This window comes from Myotis nattereri, assembly GCF_964212035.1.
Source record: "Myotis nattereri genome assembly, chromosome: 1".
Lineage (NCBI taxonomy): Eukaryota > Metazoa > Chordata > Mammalia > Chiroptera > Vespertilionidae > Myotis > Myotis nattereri.
In genome coordinates this window covers 2,419,444-2,445,443 of record NC_138075.1, presented here as the reverse complement: position 1 = coordinate 2,445,443, position 26,000 = coordinate 2,419,444, and the positions used below count along the sequence as shown (strand labels likewise).

The 26,000-nt window shown below is 42.8% G+C and overlaps 1 protein-coding gene across 6 annotated transcripts in view; it reads left to right on the top strand.

Annotated features, from left to right (window-relative positions):
* MARK3 (microtubule affinity regulating kinase 3) overlaps window positions 1-26,000 on the top strand; it is a 104,833-nt gene that overhangs the window by 46,069 nt on the left and 32,764 nt on the right. For all 6 annotated transcript variants that reach the window (XM_081086018.1, XM_081086017.1, XM_081086016.1 and 3 more), the window contains exons 4-6: window positions 13,336-13,384; window positions 15,822-15,887; window positions 21,186-21,256. In XM_081086018.1, coding sequence (XP_080942144.1) covers window positions 13,336-13,384; window positions 15,822-15,887; window positions 21,186-21,256 — 186 coding nt within the window. The remainder of the gene's footprint in view (window positions 1-13,335; window positions 13,385-15,821; window positions 15,888-21,185; window positions 21,257-26,000) is intronic.

Sequence of the window (26,000 nt, the reverse complement as noted above, 5' to 3'; positions counted from 1 at the left end):
GACTTATTTTCTCTTTAGCAGGAAATAATAAGAAGCTTGATATTAAGAGTAGATTGAGAATTGAGAATATTAGAATTTATTTTTAATTGTACCAGTGATTCATTGGGCTATTTTTTTCTCAAATTATAAGAGAAAGTTTATTTAGAAAGTTACAAAGGTAGTAAAAATGAGCCAGTTGGGCTTCATAGGCTCAGGAAACAAGTTACAAAAGAAAGGCCCTTGGAGCTCAGGAAAGGGAAAGGCAAAGGTAGTGCACCAGGGGAGGGAGAGGGAGACCGCAGAGGAGCGCGTGGTGCTAGTTTCGGAAAGTCACTGAAGAGCCAGATTTCTACATAGATTAAACTTAGAAACATAAATCTCTCTCTCACACACACACACACACACAGGAATATTATTCAACCAGAAAAAAAGAAAAAGAGGAGGAAATCCTGCTATTTGCCACAACATGGATGGACTTAAGGACATTATTCTAAGTTAAGTCAGAAAGAGACAAGTACTATATCTTCTTTATATGTGGAATCTTAAAAAACCAAACTCACAGAAACAGTGGTTGCCAGGGGTGGGGGTTGGGCGAAATGGGCAAATGGTGGTTAAAGGTATAAACAATTATAAGGTGGATAAGTTCTGGTGTCCTAATGTGCAGCATGGTGACAGTAGCTAATATTACTGTGTTGTATTCTTGAAGGTTGCGATGAGAGTAGATTCATATGTTCTCACCATAACCATAACAACAAAATTATAATTTGTAAGGTGAAGGATGTGTTAACTTTATTGTGGTAAAGGTTTGATGATATATATGTGTATCAATTTATCACATTGTAAACCTAAAACTTACACAATATTATATGTCAGTTATATCTCATTAAAGGTGGGTGGGGGTATTTCCTGAGAGAAAATAATTCTAACTTTAGAATTCTTTACCCAGCCAAACTGTCTGAATCAAATGTAGACAGAATCAAAACATCCTGAGTATGCAAGGTCTTAAAATTAACCACTTACTTGCCCTTGCTCAGGAGCTGTTGGTGGTATAGATTTCACCACAGCAAGAGAGACCAAGAAAGAGCAAAGCATGGGATCCAGAACAGGAAGTCCAGCACAGTGGGTCTTGAGAACAGGACCAAGGCCTCCAGAGTATGAATATCTGCAAGGGAAAAGGGTTACTTGACTGTTGGAGAGATTTACACTTCTGCCACAAAGTTTCAGGGTGAATTAGTAAACTGACAGGTACATAGCAAACTTAAGTGAACAAAATAACTGAGGCAGTTGTTAGCTCCAAAGAAACAAAAAATAACATTAAAAATTAAAACGTGGAAATATATTTCTAGCATGGTTGTAAATAATATTTATATGATGTAAATGTAGTAATTTAGCCAAATATAACTTATTAGGAGGAAGGAGGCATGGTTATGTGAGTTGGAGGACAGGATATAAGAGCCAAATCTTCATTGCTCATATGAAGAAGTCAGTAGATAACATGGGACTAGGGCTAAAGAATCATTCAGAAGCCCCATAAGCATGCTATTTAGAAGTAAGGCAGCAAATTCCAGTGTTGCTGTTTTTTGGTATTTTTTGTTTTAATATTTTTTATATGTTTTTGTTGATTTCAGAAGAAGAAGAAGAGAGGTAGGAACATCAATGATGAGAATCATCAATCGGCTGCCTCCTGCACACACCCCCTGGGGATCAAGCCTGAAATCTGGGCATGTGCCCTGACCGGGAATCAAACCCTGACCTGGTTTAGGGTTGATGCTCAACCACCGAGCCACATCGGCTGGGTCGCAAATAAGTTTTGAAAGTGTTTGCCCTTGTGAACAAGGATTGGGGGTGGAGAGAGATACTACATTAGTTTGCCATTTTATTATTATTATTATTATTATTATTATATTTTAATTTATTTCAGAGAGGGAGAGATAGAATCAATGATGAGAGAGAATCATTGATTGGCTGCCTGCTGCACGCCCCCCACTGGGGACCTAATCCGCAACTTGGGCATGTGCCCTTGACCAGAATCAAACCCAGGACCCTTTAGTCTGCAGGCCAACGCTCTATCCACTGAGCCAAACTGCCCAGGGCTGTTTTTATTATTATTTAAAGATCAGGGATTTTTAAAAAAATATGTTTTTATTGATTTCAGAGAGGAAGGGAGGGAGAGAGATTCCTTGATTGGCTGCCTCCTGCACACCCCACCCTGGGAATCGAGCTCCTAACCCAGGCATGTGCCCTGACCAGGAATCTAACTGTAATCTCCTGGTTCATAGGTTGATGCTTAACCACTGAGGCACGCCCGTAGGGCAGTAATTTGCCTTTTAAAACTGTGTATATGTGCTACTTTTATAAATAAAAATTAGAAAACGCCCTGGCTGGGTGGCTCAGTTGGTTGGAGTGTCATCCCGTACACCGAAAAGGTTGTGGGTTTGATCCCCAGTCGGGTGCTTACGGGAGGCAACCAGTCGATGTTTCTCTTTCTCCCTTCTTTCTCTAAAATTAATAGAAGCATATCCTCAGGTGAGGAATAAAAAAAAAAAAAAAATTAGCCAAACCGGTTTGGCTCAGTGGATAGAGCATCTGCCTGCGGACTGAAAGGTCCCAGGTTCGATTCCGGTCAAGGGCACGTACCTCGGTTGCGGGCACATCCCCAGTAGGAGGTGTGCAGGAGGCGGCTGGTCGATGTTTCTCTCTCATCGATGTTTCTAACTCTCTATCCCTCTCCCTTCCTCTCTGTAAAAAATCAATAAAATATATTTTTTAAAAAAAAAATTAGAACCCTGGCCTGTGTTTCTTATGGTTAGAGTGTCCATGGGTCCACACACCAAAGGATCACAGGGTTGCAGGATTCCCAGCTCCGCAGTTGGGGCTTGTGAGGGAGGCAACGATCCATGTGTCTTTCTCACCCCTCCTTCCCTTCTTCCCTCCCTCCTTTCCACTTTCTCTAAAAAAATCAATGGGAAAAAATATTCTCAGGCGAGGATTTTAAAAAAGAAAGATTAGAAAACAATATGTATTTAGCCAAGTGTGATAGACCTCACAAAGAGGACAGGAAGGGGAAGCATGAATTCATTAGTAGATAAAATAGTGGGAGAAGTTGAAAGGATTGCTCCTGCAAAGTCAGCAAAGAAAAGGGGATCCTGGTGACTTTGGATAAGTACTCAACACTGATGCCATGGAAGACAGGTCTTACTTCCTCCTGCAATTGACTCCTGAACAACACAGGTTTGGACTGTGCAGGTCCACCTATACGTGATCCCCCCCCAAACACTTGTACTGTTTTCCATCCACGTTTGGGAGTCCACTGATGCCAAGGGCCGGCTATATGCACTGACTTATGCTATTTTATATATGGCACTTGAACATCTGTAGATTTGGGTATCCGCCGGGGGTCTTGGAATCAACTTCCCACAGCTAAGTTTTTGGGGAGTCAAAAGTTACATGTGCATTTCCAAGGCCCTGGCCAGGTGGCTCATTTGGTTAGAGCATTGTCCTGATACACCAAGGTTGCAGGTTCGATCCCCAGTCAGGGCACATACAAGAATCAATCAGTGGTCCTGGCCAGTGTCGCTAAGTGGTCAGCCCATGCACAGAAGCGTTTCGGGTTCGATTTCCAGTCCAGGGCATGTTCCTGGGTTACAGGTTTGATATCCTGCTTGGGGCACATTCGAGAGACAAGCAGTAGATGTGCCCCTTTCACATCAGTGCTTCCCTCCTTCCCTCCCTCCCATCCACTCTCTTAAAATCAGTGGGAAAATACCCTCAAATGAGGATTAACAAGAAAATAATCAGCCAGTGAATGCATAAATAAGCTTAACAAAAAATCCATCTCTCTCTTTTCCTCTGCCCCTCCCTCCCTCCTTCTCTCCCTCTCTCCCGTCCCACCCTCCCTTTTTCCTCGCTCTTCCTCTCTTTCCCTTCCTCTCTCTAAAAGCAATAAATAAAAATAAAAGTTTCGCCGAAACCGGTTTGGCTCAGTGGATAGAGCGTCGGCCTGCGGACTGAAGGGTCTTGGGTTCGATTCTCGTCAAGGGCATGTACCTGGGTTGCGGGCATGTCCCCAGTAGGAGATGTGCAGGAGGCAGCTTATCGATGTTTCTCTCTCATCGATGTTTCTAACTCTCTCTCTCCCTTCCTCTCTGTAAAAAAAATCAATAAAATATATTAAAAAAATAATAAAGTTTCATGTTGATTTTTGACTGTGGGGGTCAGTGCCTCTACCCCCCCCCATTTAACAATCAACTGTTTATATAAAAGTATTGTAAATTGATAAGAAACAGTAGACCCTGGTCAATTTTGCTTAGTTTTTAGAGCGTCAGCCTAAGGACCGAAGGGTCCCAGGTTTGATTCTGGGTCAAGGGCAAGGGCACATACCTGGATTGCAGGTTCACTCCCTATCTCCCCCCCACCCCCCCATTAGGCTCATGTAGGAGGCAACCAATCTATGTGTCTCTCTCACACTGGTGGGTTTTTTTTTCTCTCTCTCTCTCTGCCCTCCTCCTCTCTCCCTTTCACTCTCTCTAAAAATCAATGGGAAAAAATATCCTCGGATGAGGATTAAAACAAAACACAAAAAAAGAAAGAGGACCATATAACATAGTAAAAGTAATCAGAAGATCCACTTAGGTAGTTAATAGGACAGATTGTCAGTATTCAAGTAAAAATGTTCACCATCCTAAACAATACCATCCTAAAGATCTGCAAAAGCTGATAGCACATAGTGTTGACAAGAGTGTAGAGAAACAGGAAATCTCATAATTTTGACAATGCTGTAAATTATATTTTTAGATAATAATATAGCACTAGCAAGGTCTTACAAGCATGTGTGCCCTTTGGCCCCCTTTGGATTTCTAGGCATCTATCTACCCTGCCAGTACATGTGCAGGGATGTGTACCTCAGGGGTGACCACTGTAATGTGATAATAGCAAAACTTTAGCAGTAATCAAATGGCATCAGTAAAATTGTGGTTCAGTACATGGCAGCACATTTACACCAGGGGTGGGGAATGTCTGACCCCTGGGCTGCAGCATTTGATTTGGCCCTGCCTGCCAAAGCAACTGTAGGCGGGACTTGAAATTCAATAAATCTAGGAACTTTTCTTCAGAGCAACATAATGTTTAAGTTGATAATTTTGTATGCCCGAGAATGATGTTATAAATATCTAATGGCCCTTTGGGCTAGTGTTCAACAAATGGTCTTTAATGATGCTGGTAATTATTATATTTCCCTATCATTTGTTGACTCTCTTATTTTGTTCTTTATTTTAATGTTAGGGTGGTTCTAAAAGTGATTGAATCGGCCTTAAATTTTGCCTCCTGAGCCAGTTCTCGTATTTGCTTGACTTTAAGCCGATTGATTCCCTGGAGATTGGCTTGCCTTTCACCCACCAACAAACAGCCTTGGTTCACATGATGCAAAGCAATAGTAAACTCTTCTCGCTAAGTGATCAAAACACAGTGATTTTTATCTGCTTGTTTTTCAGGAATTTCTTTTAGCTAAATCAACAAAACCCCACTTTTCTTTGTTTCTCAACCCATTTCCTTAAAATTCAGAGGTGGGGGAGATGGGTAATATAGTTATGTAGTTCAAAGGGCACAAAAAGTATAGAAAGAAGTCTTCATCTACCCCTTGACTCCCAGCACCCAGCGCGCTGCCCTTGGGACAACCGGTGGCATCAGTTTCTATTGGTCCTTCCAGAGATGTTTCTCTGTGTAGAGAAGTAAAGACACATTTTTTCTTTTCTTAGCACATTTTCTTGACAATTCCTTCTCCATGAACCCTGGGCTTTTGCCAGCTCCTCTTCCTTGGTTTTGCCTGAGAGGGTCTTGGATTTGTTCTTTCATTCAGCAGAGGTGCTGTGCTCAGCGTGGTTAGTGAGACAAAGGGACAATTTCTGCTCAGTGACGAGGGAAGGCAGGTGTGTCCTCATTCATTGTTCCTTCAGGAAGCATCCAGAGGTGCTCTAGGATCTAGGACCTCGATCCTAGGATCACATAAACGATTTCTGAGCCCACAGGTTGGTCTGCAACTCCAGCGTCTGGACTTCATTCTCTCCCTGCATGTTCTGAGTTCCCATTGTGGACTCTTCTCTCTGAAATATGTGTCCCTGGGCCAGCCTGCCTCCCTTCTGCACAGTGAGGAGTGGCATTTCCTTCCTAGCACAGTGCTCTTTACACTGGGAATCTTAGCCCAGAATTTGGAAATCTGTATCCAGATTTCTGTCCTGAGCTTCAGACCTAAACACCAAATGCAAACTGTGCTCTCACTATCCTCACTTAACTGCCCCTCACGGGGTGTCCGGAAACCAGCTCAGCCTGCCTTGCCTTGTCAGCCATTGTGTCTTCCCTGTCTCAGTGGCATCCGTATCCACCAACATGGGTGTCAGCTTCAACAGCCCCCCTCCTCTTACCCTCTGAATATTTCCTGACCGTGTCTCCTTCTCCACCCAAGGCTGCTAGATATGTACTCACTCATCTTGGATTTACAATGCAGCTCTTTCCTACTAAGAAGAGGGGGGTCATTTCCTCCTTCCATTATTTCTCACACACATTGTCATCCGCCTCCCTGCCCGTCCCTTTTGTCTCAGACCTCCGTGTGCAGAAGGGGGTCTCAGCACCTCATCATGGATGTGTAGGTCACACTTTGATGTCGAGAACTCCCCAGTGCCCCCAAGCTCTCTCTGTTATGTGCTCATTTCACTTTTATATTGTTTCGTAAAATTGTCTTTTTCTAAAGGGACTTCCTGTACATCCCAAGTTCTGGCTATTGGCACACTTGTTTATTATGTGATGTGGTAAGTTTGGTGTCCTTGGTATTCTGATCACCAGAGTCCTGAGTTTTTCCCTTCTGAGATGTGTGTTTGGCTCCTGTGTACCAGTTCCTAGAGGACAAGAGGATGTGATGATGTGTGGAGGGTGCTGATTGCTCAGTGAAGAGAGAATTCTTTCGCTTTATACACTTCTGGGTTTTTGTTTTGTTTTTAATACTCACCCAAGTCCATGTTCATTGATTCTTAGAGAGAGGGGAAGTCAGGAGGGTGACAGAAAAACATTGATGCGAGAGCAGAATATCGACTGGTTGCCTCCGCACATGACCAACTGGGGCCGGGCATCGAACCTGACACCTAGGTGCGTGTCCTGACCAGGAATCGAACCTGAGACCTTCTAGGGGATGGGACGACACTCCAAGTGAACCACACCAGCCAAGGTGTATTCATTTTATTTTTTACTACCAGCAACTGCGTAAGATGAAATGTATAAAAATAAGTTGAATTAAGATAGCAGAAATAGATAAATTTCTCTTAAATGTTCTTTTATAACAAAACTTTAAAAACTTATTTTTACAGCTCTGATGGGGATGTCTAATGTTCCAGTTTTCTTTAATAAATTATTTCTGTGCAAATTTAACTATCTTTAGCCATCAGGTTCACAGTTGATCTGAATATATGATATCTCTGGCATTATCACATATGCAAATTGTTGACTTTAAAAAGTTCTCTGCCAGCCATCTATTGCTCTGGGGTTTTCTATAGCAGCAGCTTGTAATCTATCAGTTATGTTACTTGAAAATTTTGAAGGGATTTGTGTGGAATCCTGCGGTGCATGTGGACTTTGGAGTCAGACAGCTCCGAGTCCCGGCTCTGGCACCTCCTAGCTGGGGGGAGTCCTGGGACCAGTTTCTTCACTTTCTCAGTCACCCGACAGGTGGGGAGATTCTTTCTTTTTTTTTTTCTGTTGTTTATTTTTTCCTTTCTGTTTTTTATCTTTATTGTTCAGATTATTACAGTTGTTCCTCTCTCCCCCCCCACTCCCGCCATAGCTCCCCTCCACCCGGTTCCCACCCCACCCTCCGCCCTCACCCCCCCTCCCACTGTCCTCATCCATAGGTGCACGATTTTTGTTCCATCTCTTCCTGCATCCCCCACACCCCTTTCCCCCCCCCCCCAAGAATAGCCAGTCCACTCCCTTTCCATGCCCCTGATTCTATTATAATCACCAGTTTATTCTGTTCATCAGATTATTTATTCACTTGATTTTCAGATTCACTTGTTGATAGATATGTATTTGTTGTTCATAATTTGTATCTTTACCATTTTCTTCTTCTTCCTCTTCTTAAAGGGTACCTTTCAGCATTTCATATAATACTGGTTTGGTGGTGATGAACTCCTTTAGCTTTTTCTTATCTGTGAAGCTCTTTATCTGACCTTCAATTCTGAATGATAGCTTTGCTGGGTAAAGTAATCTTGGTTGTAGGTTCTTGGCATTCATCACTTTGAATATTTCTTTCCACTCCCTTCTGGCTTGCAAAGTTTCTGTTGAGAAATCAGCTGACAGTCGTATGGGTACTCCCTTATAGGTAACTGCCTTTCTTTCTCTTGCTGCTTTTAAGATTCTCTCTTTGTCTTTTGCTCTTGGCATTTTAATTATGATGTGTCTTGGTGTGGTCCTCTTTGGATTCCTTTTGTTTGGGGTTCTCTGCGCTTCCTGGACTTGTAAGTCTATTTCTTTCACCAGGTAAGGGAAGTTTTCTGTCATTATTTCTTCAAATAGGTTTTCAATATCTTGCTCTCTCTCATCTTCTGGCACCCCTATAATTGGGATCTTGGTACGCTTGAAGCTGTCCCAGAGGCTCCTTACACTATCTTCATATTTTTGGATTCTTTTTTCATTTTGCTTTTCCGGTTGGGTGTTTTTTGCATCTTTGTATTTCAAATCTTTGACTTGATTCTTGCGATCCTCTGGTCTGCTGTTGGGAGTCTGTATAATATTCTTTATTTCAGTTAGTGTATGCTTAATTTCTAGTTGGTCCTTTATCACAACATCGAGGGTCTCATTAGATTTCTTGAGGGTCTCATTAAGTTTATCGGCGGTTTCTAGAAAATTCTTGAAAAACCTTAAAAGTGTGGTTTTGAACTCTATATCCAGTAGTTTGCTTTCCTCCATTTCTGTCATTTGTGTCCTGTTTCTTTGTTTCCGCATTTTTTTTATGCTTCGCTGTGTCGATAGAGTGGCTTTCTGTGCTAGGTGTCCTATAGGGCCCAGTGGCTCAGCCTCCCCAATTACCTGAGGAGGACACTCTTGGTGCACCCCCTTGTGGGCTTTGTGCACAGTCTTGTTGTAGTTAAGTCTTGATTGTTGTAGGTAACACTGGGAGAGATTGACCTCCAGGCCAATTGGCTGTGAGAATCAGCTGTGTCTGCAGTGGGAGAACTTCGGTGCTAGAGACACCCCTCCTGGGCAACACTTGCTTCATTGGGGCTTTGGTGGTCACTGAGTCTGCCCCCTGAGTGTGTCCTTTATGGATCCGAGGACCTGCAATCTGGATGGTCCCACTCTGACCACCGGCACACTGGCTCCTTGATCTCTAAGGAAGTGCTCATCTAGCTTCTGCCTGAGGCTATCCAGCAGGAGCCAGCTGTGATGCAATGCAAATTGCCCTGGGTCCTTGGGCCAGCTGCAGATTGTTAGGTAATTATCAGATTGCAAAGGGCCAGGCCTTTCATATGCAAAAGCCTCCATGGCTTGGGCAGGGTGGGGGTCCCAGGGGATCAACAGGGCAGAGCGAGCAGTTATGGCTGCTCTCAGTACTGCCCTCAGAGGCCTTGCCTCTCAGTGTCCCAGCAATCGCTGCAAGCACCTCTGAGAGAAAGCTGCCCTCGAGTTCCAACCATTGCCAGACAGTCTAATTTCTCCCGTATGAGTGGGTCCCCAGAGACTTGCCCGGAACTGGAGCTCAGAGCTTGAGACTCCGTCTCGATTGAAAAAGACAACCGTGCCCTCAGCCGCCAACCCTCTCCGCATGCGCCTCTGTACCTCTGTATTTTACTTCCGCTCTGCACCTCCTCTGAGTCTCGGTATGCTTTTCTCTTTCCTTCTAGTTGTAGAATTTCCACTCAGCCAGCCTTCCTGTGGTTCTGGATGATGTCCGTTCCGTCTTTTAGTTGTATTTTTGAAGTGGTTGTGCGAGGCAGCAATCTCCGGTGTTTACCTATGCCGCCATCTTGGTTTCTCCCTGGGCGATTCTGTTAGATGTGATCATGGATGTGAAGCTTCTGGCTCTGCTTCAGACACGGCACTTGATAACTGTTAGCCTCGTGCTTGACTTGGTGTAAGTGTATTAACTCATTTCTACCTGCTAGAGGTTAGCATGACTCTGATAGAGACTGCCTGTTAGGGAACCTTGGGTGGCTCTTTCTGCCTGCACAGTTAAGCTTGTACATCTCTCCTCTGTTTTCACAGCTTGTCTCTGTGTGACGCCTGCTGTAACTCAGGAACCCTCATGTGCTGTCTGTAGTGTAGCAGTCACCTACTGCTCTCTAGCAGATTACTCCAAAGCTTAGCAACTGAAACGCAACGTTGTTACCGCGCAGTTTCTGAGTCATGTGTTAGGGAGTGACAGCTGTGCGGGTCTGACTCAGGTGCTCTTCGGTTAGAGCCACAGTGCAGGCCTCCGCAGATTTGTGCGGGGCTGGTGATCGCTTCCAAAGGCCTCGCTTGGCTGCCCTCAGGAGACTGCACTTTCCCAGCTGTGGGCGTGAGGTCTCCCTGCCACCCGGGCCTGTCCATCTGGGAACTCCTGTCCTCACCGAGCCACAGTGCCTTTTATTGGCCCGGTCAGTCTCTTAAGCCCCCACCATTGCTTCTGCCTTACTCTGTTCCCTCGAAGCAAAGCACTAAGTGCCCCCTATACTCAAAGGGGGAGATACTAAGTTCTTCCTTCCGAGGGGAAGATTGTCAAGGAATTTGTGGACCTACTTAAAAACTACCACACCTGCCCAACGGTGTGGCTCAGTGGTTGAGTATTGACCTAACCAGGAGGTCAAGGTTCAGTTCCTGGTCAGGTCGCATGCCGGGTTGTGGGCTCGATCTCCAGTGGGGGTGTGCAGTAGGCAGGCGATAAATGATTCCCTCTCATTATTGATGTTTCTCTCTCCCTCCCTCCCTCCCTCTTCTTCCCTCCCTCTCTCCTCCCCCTCTGAAATTAATTTAAAAATATATATTTTAAAAAGAACAAAAAAACTACCAGACCTGGGGTGCTTGCTGAAAAGTAAGATTCTCAAGGACCAGTTCAGATCTGGTGACTGGTGGGGCCCAGAAACCTGCAGTTGGTACCAGCACCCTCATGATTGATCAGGGGCCTGGTGTCCACACTTGGAAGCACACTCTGTGCAAGAAAGGTCACTTGGTTCTCATTGGTCACACCTCCGTGTCTCCACTCAGACCCATGGAGCACACAGAGCCCGTTTTCTACTGGGGGCACCTTTTTTAGGCCCTGTATAGTTCCGTTTCCTCCATGGTGCCATCTAACACACGCGCTTTCTCCCCCTTGAACTCCTAGAATAGTCCATCTTTTTTCTGCCCTTTGGTTCTAATTATTTTGTTTCAGTGCTGTACTGCTAGTAGAAATTTCAAAAAACAATTGCCTTCTTGCAGCCTGCTCTCTGGCCAGCAGACCCCTCACAGCTCTGCAGCAAGCGGTGTGGTCACGGACTGCCAAGGAGGCTGGCTCCTGCCGTACTTCCCGAGCGTTAGTACTTTCTCGCAGACATTTCTCTAGCAGATGGGTTCTTGTGTGTGCCAGCTGTTTCAGCTGCGGGGGAGTAAAAGGAGACAGCTGTGCTCCCTGTGGATGGTGAGGTGCCAATAAATAGGTCCACCAAAATGTACCATCCCAACCTAAAAAACGCTGTGAAACAAGGGAGACAGGCTGGGATGAGGCTTTCAGAGAATCTCCCTGAGACCGGAAGGATGAAAAGGAGACAAGACTTTCAAGGAAAGGAAGAGCTGGGTGTGTTCTGGGACCGGACAGGAATTGAGGTTGCGGAGCAGGGACCGAGTGGAGGTTGGAGGGATGACCAGAGGCCGCCGTGGGGTGTGGCAGCCGACCTAGAGCTCTTCTGACTTCGCTGTTGTGGCAGTAACTGGGAGATTCAAACTACAGCTACTCATTCAACTCCTACAGATGGGAAACGGGGTTTCTGTGTCAGTGTAGCCGCGGGAAGCTAAGAAAGAACTCAGGCCTGATGGTTGGCTGTCAGGGTGGCAATCTTCTCATCTGGAACATCAAATCTGAGAATGGCCACAGCAGCCACCAGAGGTGTTTATGTTGGTGATAAACACGCCCCTGCTTTTGGAGATGAGTCAGTTTTCCAGACAGGAAGTCTGTGCATCTGGTTCCGTGTTTTTAAGCTCTGAGCTCAGTTTGTAGGTCAGATACATCCGTGTCTCCGTGCTCTCAGTTGTTAGCTGCTAGGCCACCTCTAGATTAGATATGGTGGGCGAGGACCAGCACAGCCAGAGCCTTGTGGTTTCTCGAAACTTCCTTTTGCACGTAGCCAGCCCCTCCTCACCTTCCAGAGCTCCCCCAGCCCTGTCTCCTGCAGGTGGCAGGACACTGCGCTGAGAGACCTGGTCTGGCCAGACTGCCCACGGACTTTGGACGGTCTTTTCCTCTTTTTCTGTCTCCACTTGTTTGCCAGAGGGTTGGGTGGGCTGGCCCCTCAGTTCCTGTTATTTTCTGAGATCATCCTGTATTAGCCCCGGCCATCATGCTGTGCCTCCTGAATTGACAGCACCTGTTCAGACAGCAGCAGTTGACTGTTCTCCTCACTCCATGTGGTGCCTGGGAGCTCTGCTGCTCCTGACGAGGCAGTGCATTCTGTCTCCCCTGGGTCCGCTTGTGTGGCAGCGTTCAGGGGGCAAGTTGGTGGGCTGCCCTCAGGTGGAACCATGGTCTCTTTACGGGCAGTGTTTCATCCTCAAAGAGGCTAAACTGTCTTCATGTTAGGACATCGTTCCAAGAAAGTAAGCCCCGCTGCGCAAACCTTTTGTCCTGCCCTTGCTTGCTTCAGGTTCGATAGTGTCCCATCAACCAGGGCATGCCACATGGCGAGTACGAAGGGAGCCTGTGAGGACTCCTGCCATGGTCTCCTTGAAAATCTCTCATAGGATTACTTGGCATTATAAGTCCAGTACACTCAGGATGTAGCTCACTGGGACTCTGCGTTTAGATTTACAGAATTAGAACCCCTGGGGCGACACTGAGTCAGACTAAACCTAGTCACAAACTATTCTTGCCTGAATCCAGTCATCTGTGTTCACGACAGCAAAGTAGCATCCAGTTGTGGGGTCCCTAGCACCTCTGCTTTTTCACAAGAGAGAGTTGAGCTGTGGTCTTGGGTTAAAGCTGCTTCCTGGTTACACTGTGCTGCTATCATGTTAGTCTTAGATGTGAACTACTGAACGTTACCAATGAATCAGGCCTCTAGGTAAAAATGTAAATTTCTATTGCAACAGTGGAAGATAATGTGTAATAACCTGTTCTGGGGGGATTGTGTGTTTGTTTTTTAGCTCTTCAGAGAAGTAAGAATAATGAAGATTTTAAATCATCCAAACATAGGTACTTTCTGCTTTCTTAAGTATTTTTGGGTCTAAATACATTCTTGAAAGTATCTCATAAAGTTAATCATGTGTTCCAGGAGAGAGATGTCTTCCCTCTTCCCAGCCCAGGCACACTTTTAATAAAATATACCTCCAAATCGTTTATCATTTGTATTAACTTTCTGCAATTTACTAAAGATGGGTTAAAAGCTTAGATCCTGAACATGTTAATTTAAAGTTTTAATGCAGTAGAAACATCTATAATTAGATTATAATCTATTTTTAATTATTGGAAAATATAGTTATATTTAATTCATAGCTAGAGAAAAGGGAATTCTGTTAAGTCAGAGTTAAGATTTTCAAAGATAGACCTTTTGCTGTAGCTTTTTTCTAAGAAAATACTTGTACATTGAACCATTTAAAAAGACATGGGATAGTTATCCACTGGGATTTTGATATGTATTGCTTTATATGGCACAGGTCTGTTTTGAGTGTCCTCTGCACAGCTCTGCCGGGTGATGAGGTGGGCTCAGAGATGAGGAAGGGCCCTGGTCCTGCCCTCATCATTGCAGGACCACGATGAAAGTATGAAACTGCCGAATCCTGACCTGTTGTACAGATATCTCAATGAAAATTTTTGATCCCACATATCATAATAGAACTTTTTAAAAATAATATAAGTGCTTCTTTACACAGTGATAGCTCCTGCAGTCTAAAAATATTACTTCAAGAGTAAAATAACTCTTTTATCATGTACATAGTGAACACTTAATATTGATTAGAAGAATAGTGAAATATGTACACAAAAGTGAAATAACTCTTAAGACAGCCAGTTGTATCAGTTTACTATCAGAATCACTTCTCAGAAGTGGAAGAGGTGACGTTTGATGTTAAGGATAGCCTATTAAGAATTCTTGTGGCACAGGAAGAGAAGACTATGCTCTATTTCACCCAATCTGAGCCACTATTATTTAAAAGGCTTTATTGTTTTATGAACTAAAATAAAAACAATGCAACCAAGCCATCATCCCATTATCAGCGATATTAGTTAAAAAGTGAAAAACTGTACATCTTAAAATCAGTAAAATATATGTTTGGAGAAAAGAAAAATAACAAGGAATGTTATAAAAAGAAAGCCTTCACTTTTTGTTTCAACCCTTTGGGTTAGCTAGCCAACTCTGATTTTTAAATTACAACTTTTCATCCAAAACACTTTTTATTACTACTACCTAGAACTAGCTACCTTAAGCATATTTATTTTATTTTTTAATTAATTAAATTGTACCCTGATTAGAGTTCTCTCTACTTATTACTAACTGACCTATCTTTGATCTATTATCTTTGATAATAGATTTAAATGTCTAAAAATTTAAATTACTATTGGATTAAAGTCATTTTCCCAGGAGAGCTAATATTTACATTGGAATTTGAGAAAGGTTTTGTTTATATGTTGATGGTGTTCCAGCATACATGTCTTAAATTTATCTCAATGATTTTTCTTGATAACCCAAATATATCATCTTAGAAATATGATAGTTTTATTCATTAGTTCAACAAACATATATTAAATACTATGTTAGGCATTTTATTTGGCCTATTACTCTTATGTTAAAACATCAGAAAGTACCCCAAAATATAAAAGACTAGCATTCCCCCAACCCTTCAGTAAATTTAATTTTAAAGTATGTATTACCAAAATAAAGTATATAATGCAAAATAGTGATTTGATAGCTTTAGAAATTCAGTTTTATTTAAAAATATGTGTATTTTGATTTTTTTTATGGTTTTATGAATTAGCAGTAATCGAAAGGTTATTTCTCTCTGTCACAGGATCTGATATAATAATGTTACTCTGACCCATTGAAAAGAATTCTTTTAAAAGTTCTTTTCAGTTCATTATAGTATAATCCCTTCTACTTCCTTCCATCTCTGGCTTCAGAATAGTAACAAAGGCACCTTGTTTTTGGAGAATTGTATGTTTCCCAAGCAATACAAGGCTCAGATGGAATTAAATATATCCTTGAAGCCAGAACGAAAAGTAAATGGATTTGCACTTGCAGAAGTAGAGTTGATGGGAGCAGTCCCTGCCGTTTGAATGTGAAATAAGTTGGCTTTTCCTGAGGCGCAAGGGAAGAGCTGCTGGGCAGAAAGCTACTGGGACTGACACACTGCCAGCAACGGGAGAGGATGGGCAGGCACACTCCCCCAGCTGTGTGTGCACGCCAGGAACACCCTCACAGCACCCAGAAAGAACTGTTATTTTTATGGAATTCTGAGGTCTTAACAAAATATTTTCTGTTGTTGTAATATATAATAAATGTCCTAAAAGCAGTTTTTAGAGGGCCATCTATTAAAATCTTTAATAGAAAATAGTTACTTTTTGTAGTTACAGTTTATATGTACCTAGTATATGCACACAAACATCTGTTTCTTCTGTATCCTCTCCCCTCCCCCAGTGAAGTTATTTGAAGTCATCGAAACTGACAAAACACTCTACCTAATCATGGAGTATGCAAGTGGAGGTAAGAAACTTACATGTGTTTTTCTTTCTTTCCTTTTGGAAGAGTAGATTCCCATATTGATAATTATTAAGGTTTCTTTAATATGCACAGTCATAATACACTCGGATGAAAATCAAAAAAGCCAGCTGTTAGCAGTTCTGTGGGTTGTGATTGTTTCACTATTAACATTTTAAATTGACGATATCCAATACTTGGATTTTTTTATTGTGGTAAAATTACACAACATAAAAGTTACCATTTTAACCACTTAAAGTATATAGTTCAGTGGCATTAAGTAATACACATTGTTGTGTAACCATCACCACCCTCTATCCACACAGCTTTTTTCATGTTGCAAAACTATAGCTCTGTCCCATTAAACACTGGCTCCCTGCTCCCTCCACCCCCAGTCCCTGGCAGCCGCATGCTGCTCTCTGTCTTTATGACTTTGACTGCTCTAGGGACCTTACATGAGTGGAATCATCGTTTTTGTCCTTTTGACTGCCTACGTCACTTAGCATAATATCCTTAAGGCTCATCTATGTTGTAGCATGTGACAGGATTTCCTTCCTTTTTAAGACTGAATAATATTCCTGTGTGCGTGTATGTGTGTCTACACCACATTTTATTTCTTTCATGTACTTGGGTTTTTATATATAACCCTGGATATTAGCCTGTTTGAAATAGACCTGCTTTTCCTCATCAGATTTCCATGTCCTTGTTGTCCATCTTTCCCACGACCAGAAGTGATGGTTATAGTGCATGTGATTAGAGTCTCCTTAAATATTAAGGACTCATAATTATTTGCCTGCACGTTTATATAAAGGTAGACATTTTTCTGAAATGAATATATATAGCCGTATTTATAGCTGTTGTCTTTCACAGAGATTCTCATTTTATGGTAGGCTTGTAGTTGTTGGACCCTGTGTGAGTTTGTGGAGGTCAGAAGCTGTCCTGCTTATCTTTGGGTGTTTCCTACTTCTAGCATGGTGTCTGACACATAGCATTTTCTCAACAAATAAGAATTCAATTAACTTTATAAAATTATAAACTACTGGGGACATACTCTATTTGACGCTACAGTATAGCTTAAGTTGTTTTGGTTAGGGTTTTATTTTTTCATTAGCACTTTTATTGAGATTATGAAATCTGAAGACAAAAGGTTAAATTGTAGCCTCATTGTAGTGAGTTAACCATTGAATAAAAGATGGGAAGCCTGTTGTGAGCAAGTAGTAGACACACCCCTGACATCCCTTTTTCGTACTCCTAATTTGTTATTAGTTATAGGACTTCTGTTTTAAATGTGTGGTTGAAGAATTTAGTTGGTATTTTCACAATTGATTAGGAGTAGGAAGAGCTGAAGGATTATTGAAGAACTGAAAATCTCTATGGAGTTCTAATACTTTCTACTCATCTTACAGAGTAAATATTAATAACCTTTTCATTTGTGTAGCCTTTACAGTACACAAGTGCCTTCTCTTACCTGATCTGTCCTTGAGCTTCACAATGACTCCATGATGTGGCCGGGCAGTGAGGGATGGCCTTTTGTCCTTGAGGCAAGGAGTCTGGGAAGTCTCACTGTGGTCACTTGGCCAGGCCTGGAGCCTCAGCCTTCTGACACTATATAGTTGGTCATGGCTTTCTGTTCCCATCAATTTTAGGTACAGTGTTGTAGAGATTGTTCTTAAATATGAACAAAACAGAAACATCTGGCCCAGCCAAGCATGCCTCCATGGCTGAGTGTCGACCCATGAACCACGAGGTCACTGGTTTGATTCCTAGTCAGGGTATATGCCCAGGTGTGTGGAGGAAGCCGATCAATGTTTCTCTCTCATCAATATTTCTATCTCTCTCTTCCTCTTCTTTCCTCTCTCTAAAATCAATAAAGGATATTAAAGAAAAAAAACATAAACATCTAAGAAGCACCCAGTTTTAGTGGAAAGAGGATGTGCTTTGGGAAAGAGGTGGGGTCAGTCCATCCAGTTCCCCTCATGGCAGAGTGGCCTGATAGGTCACATGTCTCTGAGTTTCTCTGACTTGCTAACATGGCCCTCCTCTGAGGAGCATTAAAAAGCGTTAATCAGTGGAGGTGGTATATTGGCTTTGGCCATTTTTTTAATCATCTCATAAAGCACTGTCAGCTTTCAGGACATCTGTGTGATTGTTCATGTTTGCCATTTTGAACAATAAAAGTTTCATTAGATTTACTACCTGTCTTTCCCCAGTCTGGTGTTTTTCTGTTTAGCAGAATCAGCGAATATAGAGTGGGAAGAAATCTTAGAAATCATCCAGGACACCTACCTCATATCACAGATGAGACTAAAGCCTGGAAAGCTGTTCTGTGCCAGCAGTTCCATCACTAGGGGCAGGACCTGAGCCTTCATCCAAGAGCTTTCTCACCTGTCCTGTCCAGTGTCCTTCCATCAGCCACAGGGCCCCTGACCTGGGTGGAGAGAGCCGCTGTTTGCTATTCTTTCTCTAAGAGATAGATAGCCTTTAGATCAGCGGTTCTCAATCTGTGGGTCGCGACCCCTTTGGGGGTCGAACGACCCTTTCACAGGGGTTGCTTAAGACCATCAGAAAACACATATATAATTACATGTTGTTTTTTGATTAATCACTATGCTTTAATTATGTTTAATTTGTAACAATGAAATTGGGGGTCACCACAACATGAGGAACTGTATTAAAGGGTCGCAGCATTAGGAAGGTTGAGAACCACTGCTTTAGAGGTTTTCTGTTTAGCAGCTTAATCTGAGTGCTAATACATCTATAATAATAAAAGTATAATATACTAATTAGACCCGCCAGCCAAACGACCTTCTGGACATCTTTCCAGACGAAGCCGTGGCGGCAGGGGTGGCCGAGGCAGAGGCAGTTAGGGGCGATCAGGCAGGCAGGCAGAGTGGGTAGGGGTGATCAGGCAGGCAGGCAGGCAGGCAGGTGAGCAGTTAGCAGCCAGTGGTCCTGGATTGCGAGAGGCATGTCTGTCTGCCGGTTTAGGCCCAATCCCGCAGGGGATCCCCTGCAGGATCGGGCCTAAACTGGCAGTCAGACATCCCCTGAGGGGTCCCCAATTGTAAGAGGGTGCAGGCCGGACTGAGGTACACCTCCCACCCCACTCCCCCACAAAAATTTTGTGCACCAGGCCTCTAGCTTTTAATAAGGAAAAAACAGATGTAGGATGAATTCCTGATGTATAACTTAGTAATTGTCAGTATGATTTTATGGTTCCTAAAACTCTTAAGAGGTTTATATTATATTTGAATTTATAAAATTGTTTTAAAATTACTTTGACAGACTTGGACTTTATCTGTGAGAGCAGAGGAGAATATGAAATGAAGGAGTAGCAGGTTAGGTGTGAGGAAGGGACAGACCCCTACAATAACTAGTGGGTCTAATTTATTAATGTTTTTTAAGTCAAAACTGTTTTTCATATGATATGCATATATCCTTAGTTGTTTTCACATTTTAACTAGTTTTGTTTTTTTAATCCTCACTGGAGTGTATTTTTCCATTGATTTTTAGAGAGTGGAAGAGAGAGGGAAAGATAGAAATATCGGTGTGAGAGAATTACATCGATTGGTTGCCTTCTGCATACACCCCAACCAGGGTCCCAGAATCAAACGTGGACCCTTCAGTCCGTAGGCCAACATGCTATTCACTGAGCCAAACCGGCTAGGGCTTAGCTACTTGTTTTGACATTGTGTTCTATTTGCAAAAGGAAGGTCATTTCCTTAGAAAATGCTGACATTTTAGGAGCTGACATTTAACTTCAGAAGTCATCACAGTTAAATGAATTGTTTGGTGTTAATTGACATGTAATACCTTTTTAAAAGATCATTATGCAATCAAGTGATAAATGAAAAATATTCTCCCTTGTTTAAAAATGTATCCATTAGGGCTAAAGGCTTAAAAAGGCAGAGATAGTCATCGCAATTCAGAATGACTTTTTCCTCAAAAATATTTATGTTCAGAACCAGCTGTTTTTAAGTATCAAAATGTTTTTAAAAATATTTTTTTATTGATTTCAGAGAGGGGGGGAGAGAGAGAGAAATATCAGTGATGAGAGAGAATCATTCATTGGCTGCCTCCTGCACGCTCCTCACTGGAGATCGAACCCACGAGCCTGGGCATGTGCCCTGACCAGGAATCAAACCATGACCTCCTGGTTCGTAGATCAACAATCAAGCACTGAGCCAAATATTTGACAAAATATTTTTGTCAAATGTTGTCGCTAAGCTGGTGGTGGTGGTCTTTGTATGAAGAAGACAGGATTCTTTCCTGAACACATTTTATACCATGTTTGTTAAATTAGGACTCTTTCTGTGGATTTCAGAGGTGTTTCTTCATTCCAAATTGATAAGCAGTTGGCAGTACTGATACATTCGTTGAATGTCACCCCTCTTCCCCAAGAAATGTCCACCACGCGTTCTCTTGGCTGTACCCCCACACTTTGTCCTGATTTCCTCCCTTCTCACGTCGCTGCCTTGTCCCACTCTAGGCCCAGCGCTCTCATCCTGTCTCTTCCCCACCCCTAACCTGCTTCTCCCTCTAGCAGCCAGAGTGATCCTTATAAGAGGTCAGCCATTTTATATTCTCCTCTGCTCTCACTTGGCGCTGTGCCTGAATCCTGACCAAAGCCCACCAGCCTCTTCCGGACCCCACCCTCCTACCCATTCCTGTGCCCATCCACTGCTGCCCTTGGTCAGCAAAATGTTTGCACACACAAGCACACTTCCTGTTCCTTTGTCCGTTTTTTCTCCACAGTACTTCTTATCATCTGACATACTGTATATTCACTTGTCTGTCTACTACCTGTCTCCCCTACGAGAATGTAAACTCCACAAGGAAAGGGACTTTGCTTTGTTCACCACTCTGTTTCCACAGAGCCTGGGACGGTGCCTGGCAGTTAGTAGGCACTCAATAAATATTTGTTGAATGAATGAATATATTCATGAAGTGCTAGTTTGTCATAGTCCTATAGTGAAGACATCCTCTTTTAACAAAAATAACATCCATTTTCACTTTTAATTTTCACTTTTAAGTTTTTATTAAAGCATATTAAAAATAATATTTAAAATGAAAGTTTATAATTTAATTTCAGGGCTTTTATCTAGCTTCAAGATTTTGTAGATGAACTTTACCTATAGTTGAACTTAAGGCTGACATAGTTTAAATTCCACATATTTCTGTTTATCTTCATACCTATATTTAAAAATAAAATTAAGGCATTGCTAAGAATGAAACATTATCGATTTATGGAAAATTGATGCTCAGAGTAGGACTTCTTTTTACTTTTATTTCTCTCAATTATAGGTGAAGTGTTTGACTATTTGGTTGCACATGGAAGAATGAAGGAAAAAGAAGCAAGAGCTAAATTTAGACAGGTATGAATTAACGTACCTTTAGTTTATTAATTTGATAAAGTAATCTCAAACCCTGAAACGAACAGGTGTCTGCACATATAAATGGTTATAGGGCCCATTGGATGGAGCAGGGGTTGGCCATTCAGTTCAACAAAAATTTATTAAGTGCCTTTTGTGCCTAAGGCACTATTCTAGAGGAGATAGCCTTGGTTTCTGTTTCTGGCTTTGTTAATGGGATTTTAGCCTCAGGTTTTTTTGTTTGTTTTTTAACATATTTTTATTTATTTTTTTTTTAATTTTTTTATTTTTTAATTGTTTTATTGCTTAAAGTATTACAAAGAGTATTACATATGGCTCCCCCCCCCCCCCCTTAACAATCCCCCGGCCTCCCCTACCTCCCAGTGTCTTATGTTATGCTGATATGCATGCATACAAGTCCTTCGGTTGATCTCTTACCCCTCCCCCCCCCAACCCTCCCCGGCCTTCCCGCTGCAGTTTGACAATCTGTTTGAGGCAGCTCTGCCTCTGTATCTATTTTTGTTCATAAGTTTATAATGGTCTTTATTATCCATGAGTGAGTGAGATCATGTGGTGTTTTTCCTTCATTGACTGGCTTATTTCACTTAGCATAATGCTCTCCAGTTCCATCCACGCCGTTGCAAATGGTAAGAGTTCCTTCTTTTTTACAGCAGCATAGTATTCCATCGTGTAGATGTACCACAGTTTTCTAATCCATTCATTTACTGATGGGCACTTAGGCTGTTTCTAGATCTTAGCTATGGTGAATTGTGCTGCTATGAACATATGGGCGCATATATCCTTTCTGATTGATGTTTCTGGTTTCTTGGGATATATTCCTAGACGTGGGATCACAGGGTCAAATGGGAGTTCCATTTTTAGTTTTTTGAGGAAACTCCATACTGTCTTCCATAGAGAGAGATAGAAACATCAGTGATGAGAGAGAATCATCAATCAGCTGCCTCTTGCATGCCTCACAGCCAGGGCCTGTGCCCTGACCAAGAAGTGAACCGTGACCTCCTTGTTCATAAGTCGACCGATGCTCAACCACTGAGCCATGCCGGCAGGGCTAGCCTCACTCTTAACCTTAGTTTTTGACAGTTGAGCCTTAAAAACCAGAGCCTTTCATAATATGATTATACTAATTAAAACTATTTCCAAGTTTTTAACAATAATAATTACCATTTATTTATTGATCACTACCTGCCAGACATTGGGAAAAGTGCTTTACCTACATTAACGTAAATCCAGCCACCTTGTGAGTTAAGGAGTATCATGCTCATTTCCTAGAAATAAGGAAACTGAAGCGCAGGCAGATTAAATAATTTGTCCAAAATTTGATGTCTGGTCCTGTGACATCAAAACTCAAAATTTGTACTCATTAGGTTGTGCTGTTATTGGACTGGGAATCAGCACGCTCGTTCTGTAGAGGGTGACATAGTAAGTATTTCAGGCTCTGGGGGCCGCACAGTCTGTGGCAGCAGTTTCACTCGGAAGTTGTAGTATAGACACAGCTGCAGACAATATGTAAATGATGGCTCAGACGATTGTTTCCAGCAAAACTCTCTTCACCAGAACAAGTGGTGGTGGGGCTGGCCACCCTGATGCAAAAGAAGGGAAGGGAAGCAGCGGGTACTTCATACTTCCACCTGGACTGTCCCCCCTGGCTATAAGTTCTTTATTTAAATGGCAGGGTAGCCTCATTTCTCTCAGAACTTTGAAATTTTTGTTTTATTCACATATACCAGTAATATTTGTCAAGGTAGAGTATAGATAGGAGCCTTTACAGTTTTCACAGTATCTGGAAAGGCAGTTTTAGCTGATTTTCAAGATTTCTTTTAACATTTGCCTCTCTTAATGTGTTTAGTCTACTATTTATGGTTAAGGGCTTATTTATAAGTTTAATTTTAAAAGCTTAAAAATATTAATGGTACTTGGAATTGAAACCTATTAAATATCAAAGTTGAAACTAATTTTTGTCTATCATTTTACTTCTCTGAGCCTCAGTTTTTCTATTTATAAAAAGAGGAAATTGCCTGGCGAGTGTGGCTCAGTGGTTGAGCATCGACCCATGAACCAGGAAGTCACTGTTTGGTTTCCAGTTTGGGCATGTGCCCAGGTTGCAGGCTTGATCCCCAGTGTGGGGAGTGCAGGAGGCAGCCGATCAGTGATTATCTGTCATCATTGATGCTTCTATCTCTCCCTCTCACTTCCTCTCTCTGAAATCAATAAATAACATTAAAACTTTTTTTTGGGGGGGGGGAAGAAAGTTATACTTGTTGAATTCTGAAGTTCTTTTCAGTTCTGTTATTCTGTTGTCTATGGAAGGAAACTCCAATTTCTCTTTATTACAAAACAAGTCTGGCCCTTTCCATAGCTGTACTAATTTTTATAAATTGGCCACCTAAAAACCATTTTTTTTTTTGCCTCATTAAATTACATTCCTTCCTATTCAGAGGAATGTGTCTGACTTGCAGGCGTTAATGGACTGTAGGTTACCAACTGAGGAGAGGCTCGCAGTGGCAGCTCTGAGCCAGGACCCGCCCTCGGGGGCCTTTTGCACTTTACCCCTAACTCCTTCTGCCATCTCTGCCCTTCCCCTGGTGGGGCCTGGCCTGGCAGAGGGACTTGGACATTCCCCCGATTGTGATTTTTAGTTTTTTTCAGGAATCTGAAGCCTTTATTTGAGGAACCTTAATTGGTCTAGTTCCGTGGTCAGCAAACCGCATGCGGCTCTTTGGCCCCTTGAATGTGGCTCTTCCACAAAATACCATGTGCGGGCGCGCCCGTACAGTGCAATTGAAACTTCGTGGCCCATGCGCAGAAGTTGGTATTTTGTGGAAGAGCCGGTATTTTGTGGAAGAGCCACACTCAAGGGGCCAAAGAGCCACAGTTTGCCGACCACTGATCTAGTGTCATGAGCAAGGGCGTGTCCCCAAAACAAGTCACGTGTAGGTTGTGTGTTTCCACGGTGCCAGGTTTATTAGGGGGACCTCCCCCATAAGCCAGTAGAATCACACGCAGGTTACACACAGAGAGGAGGAGCTTATGAGATACAAGCGAGTAGAGCAAGCGTCTGGCAGGAAGTCCCAGTCACTGGTGGCGCCTGCAGGTGGAGGGGTGGGTCAGTCTCAAGCCAGGCAGCTGCGGTGGCAGCATGTCTGGTGAAGCGGGTGTCTGGCAGGGCTCCGAGCTTGACTCGCACAGCCACGCTCTGAGTTCTTATGGCCCCCAGCAGCTACAGATGGGGTCCTTATCCACGTGTCCAGACTTGTGCTTGTAGGTGTTCCAGCCCCTCCCCAGGGTGTTCCTGTTACATCCCGCTACCTCAGTCTTGACTTGGCCCTTGATAAAGCTGTCATGGCTACAGCGACTCCATGTTGAATTGTCTCAAGTGTCCAAAAAGCCCGCGCTGCTCTTGCTCTGTACATCCAGGAAAGGTAGTGTCTGTGCTTGGACAGTGAGTGCCTTGATTCCAGCACTGACAGTGGGTGCACTCCTTGCTCCTGGTTCCTTGAGCGCTTATTCCAGCCTGGAAGGGCCCAGCATGACAGCGGTGTTTCTCCCGTCTCCATTTCTAATTGCCACGCCTTCCAAACATTTATAGTTCTCATCACTTCACTAGAAAAAAGATTTTCTGTTCATGGCAAAGTGGAGGGTATGCCACACACCAAGTAAAGAACCAGCCCTTCTTTCCGTATTCATCAGCAAATGGCCTTGCCTTTTCCCACTCCCTCACCACTCTCATCCGAGTTCCCACTTACGCTGCTTTAATGTTTTGGCTGAGCTCTCGTTCTTTTCAAAGAAAGAGACTGGATTCCTGGTACCATCTTCTCCCTTCACCTCTACCTTGGTGGGTAGTGAGGTTCTGTCCTGTGTGGTTGGAAATGAATTAGGCTTGCATTCCAGTGCTAACCTGGAGAACATCTGGGTTCTCAGCCTTTGGAAGCACCTGCTTCTAGCTTAAAAGCAGAATGCAGAAAACCAAGAATTCGTTTAGTGTTTTCAGGTTATTATGGCATTATTTTAGCTTTGAGCTCTTTGGAGGTCAAAGAAGAAAATTCTTTAATCTCTTTGAGAAAGTGTAGGACATTGTGAAATCTGATTCAAAAGCAGACCTAAGAGAGAAATGTCAGTATTGGGCAGGAATCAGAAGGAAATTGGATCAGGCAGAAATCAGGTAAAAGTTACCTGTGTCCTAGGAAATCAGCCTGTTATGTTCTGGGAAAACAAAGCTCTCACTTCGCAGTTTTCCTGTTGACACGGTAGAAACAGCGTTTCTGAGTGTCAGGTGCTCTGAAAGCCGCGTGTTGGCATTGGAGCCTGGTGCCCGTGTGAACCAGGCCTGAGCTTCTGAATCCGCACTGCACTGCGCATCTTGTGAAGCCCAGCCCCGCTTCTCCTGCTGCTCGTGTTGAGCCAAAATACCAACGGATAGAACAGCCCTCTGAGTTCTAATGTCCAGTGTAGGTGCGTGCCTGTGGCTTACCATTCAGATTTGATAATGATTGGGAGAAATAAGTGGTATTTTCATTATAGCCTCAGTTTTGTTTATATAAGCAAAATACATGACAAAAATACCAGGAGATGTTCTCTCTCTTTGGTGGCAGTACAGGTATATACAGGGTAGGGCAAAAGTAGGTTTATAGTTGTGAGTACATGAAACAGTGTATTCTTGTATTATTTATTAATTATTGTATTATTTTACATATTTGTGTAAACTTTTCTATACTTCCTGAGATTTCTG